The sequence below is a fragment of the Lucilia sericata genome, unplaced genomic scaffold, assembly GCF_015586225.1.
Source record: "Lucilia sericata isolate MDLA Ls3-8-SP2 unplaced genomic scaffold, ASM1558622v1 Contig001036F_arrow, whole genome shotgun sequence".
NCBI lineage: Eukaryota > Metazoa > Arthropoda > Insecta > Diptera > Calliphoridae > Lucilia > Lucilia sericata.
In genome coordinates this window covers 103,291-108,606 of record NW_023995017.1, presented here as the reverse complement: position 1 = coordinate 108,606, position 5,316 = coordinate 103,291, and the positions used below count along the sequence as shown (strand labels likewise).

The 5,316-nt window shown below is 35.9% G+C and overlaps 1 protein-coding gene across 1 annotated transcript; it reads right to left on the bottom strand.

Annotated features, from left to right (window-relative positions):
* Positions 1 to 1,036: 1,036 nt before the first annotated feature.
* On the bottom strand, positions 1,037 to 5,072 carry LOC119609687 (uncharacterized protein PB18E9.04c). Its single transcript, XM_037964560.1, has 3 exons — positions 3,272 to 5,072; positions 2,511 to 3,213; positions 1,037 to 2,364 (listed from the first exon to the last, which is right to left on the bottom strand). The coding sequence occupies exons 1-3, from the start codon at positions 4,622 to 4,624 to the stop codon at positions 1,601 to 1,603; spliced, it is 2,820 nt and encodes a 939-aa protein (XP_037820488.1). The 5' UTR covers positions 4,625 to 5,072; the 3' UTR covers positions 1,037 to 1,600.
* Between the last annotated feature and the right edge of the window lie 244 nt (positions 5,073 to 5,316).

Below are 5,316 nucleotides of genomic sequence, written 5' to 3'. Positions count from 1 at the left end.
TAGACTAGACTATAGACTAGACTATAGACTAGACTATAGACTAGACTATAGACTAGACTATAGACTAGACTATAGACTAGACTATAGACTACACTGTAGACTAGACTATAGACTAGACTGTAGACTAGACTATAGACTAGACTGTAGACTAGACTAGACTATAGACTAGACTATAGACTAGACTATAGACTAGACTATAGACTAGACTATAGACTAGACTATAGACTAGACTATAGACTAGACTATAGACTAGACTATAGACTACACTGTAGACTAGACTATAGACTAGACTATAGACTAGACTATAGACTAGACTATAGACTAGACTATAGACTAGACTATAGACTAGACTATAGACTACACTGTAGACTAGACTATAGACTAGACTGTAGACTAGACTATAGACTAGACTGTAGACTAGACTAGACTATAGACTAGACTATAGACTAGACTATAGACTATAGACTAGACTATAGACTAGACTATAGACTAGACTATAGACTAGACTATAGACTAGACTATAGACTAGACTATAGACTAGACTAGACTAGACTAGACTATAGACTAGACTATAGACTAGACTATAGACTAGACTATAGACTAGACTATAGACTAGACTATAGACTAGACTATAGACTAGACTATAGACTAGACTATAGACTAGACTATAGACTAGACTATAGACTAGACTATAGACTAGACTATAGACAAGACTATAGACAAGACTATAGACTAGACTATAGACTAGACTATAGACTAGACTATAGACTAGACTATAGACTAGACTATAGACTAGACTATAGACTAGACTATAGACTAAACTATAGACTAGACTATAGACCACACTATAGACTATACTATAGACTAGACTATAGACTAGACTATAGACTAGACTATAGACTAGACTATAGACTAGACTATAGACTAGACTATAGACTAGACTATAGACTAGAGTATAGACTAGACTATAGACTAGACTATACTATTGAATAAACTGTATACTACAATAGAGACTAGACTATAGAATAGACTGTATACTACAATATATACTAGACTATAAACTAGACTAAACTATAGACTAGACTAGTTTATAGCCCATACTATTAACTAGGCTATAGACTTGTCTAGGGTCTAGACTATACACCAGACTATACAGACTTAAGCGATAAATGAAAAGTTGAGCTTCTGTTCGATTTGTTCTTTGATTCGAAATGTCTTTACAAAGTCGAACTTTGTAAAATAATCCATCATTTACGTGAAGTTTAGCTTCAGAACAGACCAAATTAATATAATGCTCTGTAGTTGGGGAATCAGAAAGTTGTTTTATATTATGAATTGTAATAAATACTTACAAATTGATTCCTTTATGTCCCTACGAAGTCGTAATGTCGTATTTGAAAGTGAAATTAACATTTCATCCAACTCATATAGTTTAAATAATAAATCAAGTTACACCAGTGCCCACCTCCCGAATAATATGTAAGCCACAATTTCAAAATAAACTTTCCTAAATAAAAAATAAATTTAATTTCATTATACGTTTACCTTTCGAGTATGTTAAATACACAAAAAAAAATTATCAGCTATTTAGTTGGTCTTCTTAAAAATTTGGTGAATTTAATGATTTCCTATTTAAAGTTTGTTGAGTATGGGCCAAAGATACTGTTATAGGCATCGATGTTATAGATGTCGATGAAGTTGTTATATTTTCACACGGCGAGGAGGAAGAGGATACAATAATATTGGTAAAAGTTGTATTACGACTGACATCTGTTGTCGTCTCACTTATTTCCAGATTAGGATTATTAGCGATCAAGGGAGGTAAAGATATGGTGGCAGATGTTGGAGCTGGTGAAGATGAAGGCGTTAATACGGGTGCTGTTACCGGTGATGTATTTGTGGAGGGATTAGTGTGTATTGCATGTACGGTGATTATATTCTGTTTGAGTTGTTGCTGTAATTGTAAGGGTAAGGAGGAGGTGGCGGTGTTTATATTATTGGAAATTCTTTGGGTTGTTAACGATTGATGATTTAGTTGTTGCTGTTGATGATGTTGGTGATGTTGTTGCTGTTGTTGGTGATGCTGCTGATGTTGTTGTTGTTGTTGCTGTTGAAGTATGTGTTGGTGTTGATGTTGTTGCTGCTGCTGAGATTGTAAAATAAGTTGGGGCAAAGAGGTTGTTGTAGTGGTTCCCGTCATTGTTGTACTGCTAATAGACGAAGGCAGTACAAAACTGTTATGAGCTGAGACTATGGTTTGAGGCATTGTTTTGATCCTTTGCAAAGTGGGTAATTGGCTAGATGACTGTCCGCTGCAACTTGTGTTTCCTCCAACATTAGCACCAGTTGTATATACATTGACAACTATTTCGAAAGCAGAAGTAAATAAAAGAATTATTAAAAAGTTTCTTGTCGAATTAATTTTTAAGATTTAGATCAATATTTCCGAACAAAAAATGAAAAACAGAATTTTGATTTTCCTAAAAGTAAAAAGAAACTCCTCGCCTTACCTTGAAATTTACCCTCAGCATTTTGTATCAACAATGATTCTCTTTGTATTTGATCTAATTGCACAATACTGCCAGGAGCTGTAATATTTGAAGACATGGTCGTGGCAGCAGACGTTTGTACAGTTGCTGAAGATGCCAGCGAAGCTCCAAATGACGCCTGCGTCATACTTGTTGTTTGTGTTGGCAATGTGGTGGATGTTAAGGGAGGAATGGTTGAGGTTGTTACACAATTATTGCCAACCGTATGATGTAAACCTCTAATGGGCATTAAGGTAGCAGTGGTAGATGTTGATGCTACCGCAGCTGTTGCCGTTGAGGAGGTAGTTGCATTTAAATTAGTTGTGAGATTTGCGGATGTATTGTTGTCAGCAGCACTTATGGTGTTTAAAACATTTGATGAGGTTGCTATGGGCAGTTCATTCACATTGCCATTGTCATCAGCCATTTGTATTTCATAACAAGCCAATTCGGGTATGATAGGTCGAACTTTATTGCCATCTGGTCGATGTGGATTGCGGCAACCACGACATTTGCAACCAATGCAAGATTTCGAGTCTACATAACAGGGACAGCGTTGACCGCAGCATGTTAGCTTTCCAGGGGTAGCTGTTGTATTGCCACAACGGCAGCCGCGTTTTTTGTTTTGTGCCTTTGACACTGGTCTTAGGAGATTGGTATTTGGTGTGGACATTGTTGAATTTTTCTAAGAAATGGAAAATTGTTAAGTAAATACAACTAATTAAAGTTTTTTGCAATCTTACCTTTTGCGTGGTATCCTCATCGCCATCGGTTTTTCTTTTGATTGTTATTTTATTGCCAATTCCTGTATAGAGTACAGAATACATGGCAGAACCATTTGATACCGTTTTTATGGGGGGAGGATTTCTTATTTGTGAGGTTGTTGTTACACTTGTTGCCGTATTTGAGGCTGGTGTAGAACTGTATGTGGTTAGAGTTGATTTCATAGTTTGAGATGAAGCCATAGATGTTTTAAAAGTCGCCAGAGGAGTTCTTGGTTCTATGCAGCTGCTGGTGGTATTTACAGTTGATACAGTCGTATTCACAGCTGTGGCAGATGCGGAGGAAACAGCTAAAGCTCTGGCTTGAGCTAATTGACGATTAAGTGTTTGAAGACGGGCTGAGGCTATGGATAGTGGTACAGCTGTAGATCCTGAGGAGGAAACAATCGGTACCACAATTCCTCTAGTATTTGGTCCAAAGTAAGTGATATTGCCGGAATTTTTCAATTGATTAAGTTGTATTAATTGTGAATGCGTTACGGCCGTGTTTAGGGGTGTTTGATGATCTTGTTGTGAGCTTGGAGAATTCGAATGACTTGCTGATGAGGTTGTCACCGAAGTATGATGTTTAAAATGATGATGCGTAGTATTCTCGACCTTTAATTTAGGAGTATACGTTGATACGGGTATAGAAATGGCAGCAGTTACACTAGTAGGCGGTGTAGAGGCCTTAGGAGCCGTCTGCTGCATACTGGCCACTTTAATGGTCTGTTGTATGGGGGCCAGTGGTGTTGCAGCCGCTATCGATGTTAAGGGAGTAACTAGGGCAGGCATGTGCATAGGTTTCGGAAGGGGTACTATCATAGGTTTAGGTAAATCACTGTTGAAAGCATTTATAATATCATCGTAACTTGCTCCTTCAACAATCAAATCTTGTAGAGACATTTGCGGCACCATTACCGTGGGAACCGTCGAGCTATTGTATTGTCCCACTTTGTGTCCCGCAAAATGGCTAAAAACCGCGCTGCATCGTAAATGTTCGCATAAACTTTTATAGCACATCATTAGACAGCGCATTTGTTTGTTTTCATTGTAGGTCTTAAAATCCTTATTGTCCTTACAATAGCTGCAAGCGGGATTGAGCAATTTCTGGCCGCGCACACACAAACGACAAACATTATGGGCACAATGGCCATTTTGAGGCACATAAGGATCATTGACCAATCGATTGCATACCACACAAGACAATAATTGTCGTAGACTCAATAGCTGGCGTGATAATTCCGTATTTGGTCCAGCAGCTGCGGCAGTTGTGGCCTCCGTCGTTTGGAGCACCAATTTAGCAGTGTTTACATACACACTTATTGCATTCATAGCAAATTGGCAATAAACAATTTCTTGTCTATTCTAATCACAAAATTGTATTCTTAAAACATTTTAACGCAACGCAAAATCAAACAAATTTAACAAATATTTTCACTATTTCGTTTTCTATATCATGAACAATTACAATATTTTCCCTTTTTTTATTTATTGTTTTTTTTTTTCTACGTTTTGACACTTTTTTTATTTATTGAATTTTTCCTCTGGTGTTTTTAGAAAAATTCTTATTGCGAATGTTACAATATTGTTGTGTTTGACAAAAGTTGCAACAATTTACACTTGCCACATGCCACTAATAAATAATTATTTTTTTTAATATTATTTGTGCAATCGAAAATATTTTAAATATTAAAATATTGTTTTTTAGCAACAAATTGTGTTAATTTATTATTTTGCCGATTTTTTATTGTTTTTTGGCATTTCGTTTTGATATGGCATTTCGTTCCTGGTGCTTCTTCTTTTTAAGAGTAGTAAACATTCCATTCACAATAACGTAATGGTATGAGTGGAATAGAAACAAATGGACAAAACTGTCAAACTTGCTCATTAAAAGCTATGAGCAAAATGAAACCACAAAAATTTAATGTCCGAATTCAGAAAAAAGAAAACTTAAAATTTTGTATGAAAACTATTTTTCTCATTTTTTGTTAATGTTTTTCATACGAAATTTTAAATATTGAATT

Excerpts from the sequence above, each read along its gene's own strand:
- LOC119609687 (XM_037964560.1), bottom strand. The coding sequence starts at position 4,624 with ATGAATGCAATAAGTGTGTATGTAAACACTGCTAAATTGGTGCTCCAA. Across the intron at positions 3,214-3,271 it reads ATGAGGATACCACGCAAAAG|AAAAATTCAACAATGTCCAC; the intron begins GTAAGATTGCAA and ends TCCATTTCTTAG. Across the intron at positions 2,365-2,510 it reads TGCTGAGGGTAAATTTCAAG|TTGTCAATGTATATACAACT; the intron begins GTAAGGCGAGGA and ends CTTTCGAAATAG.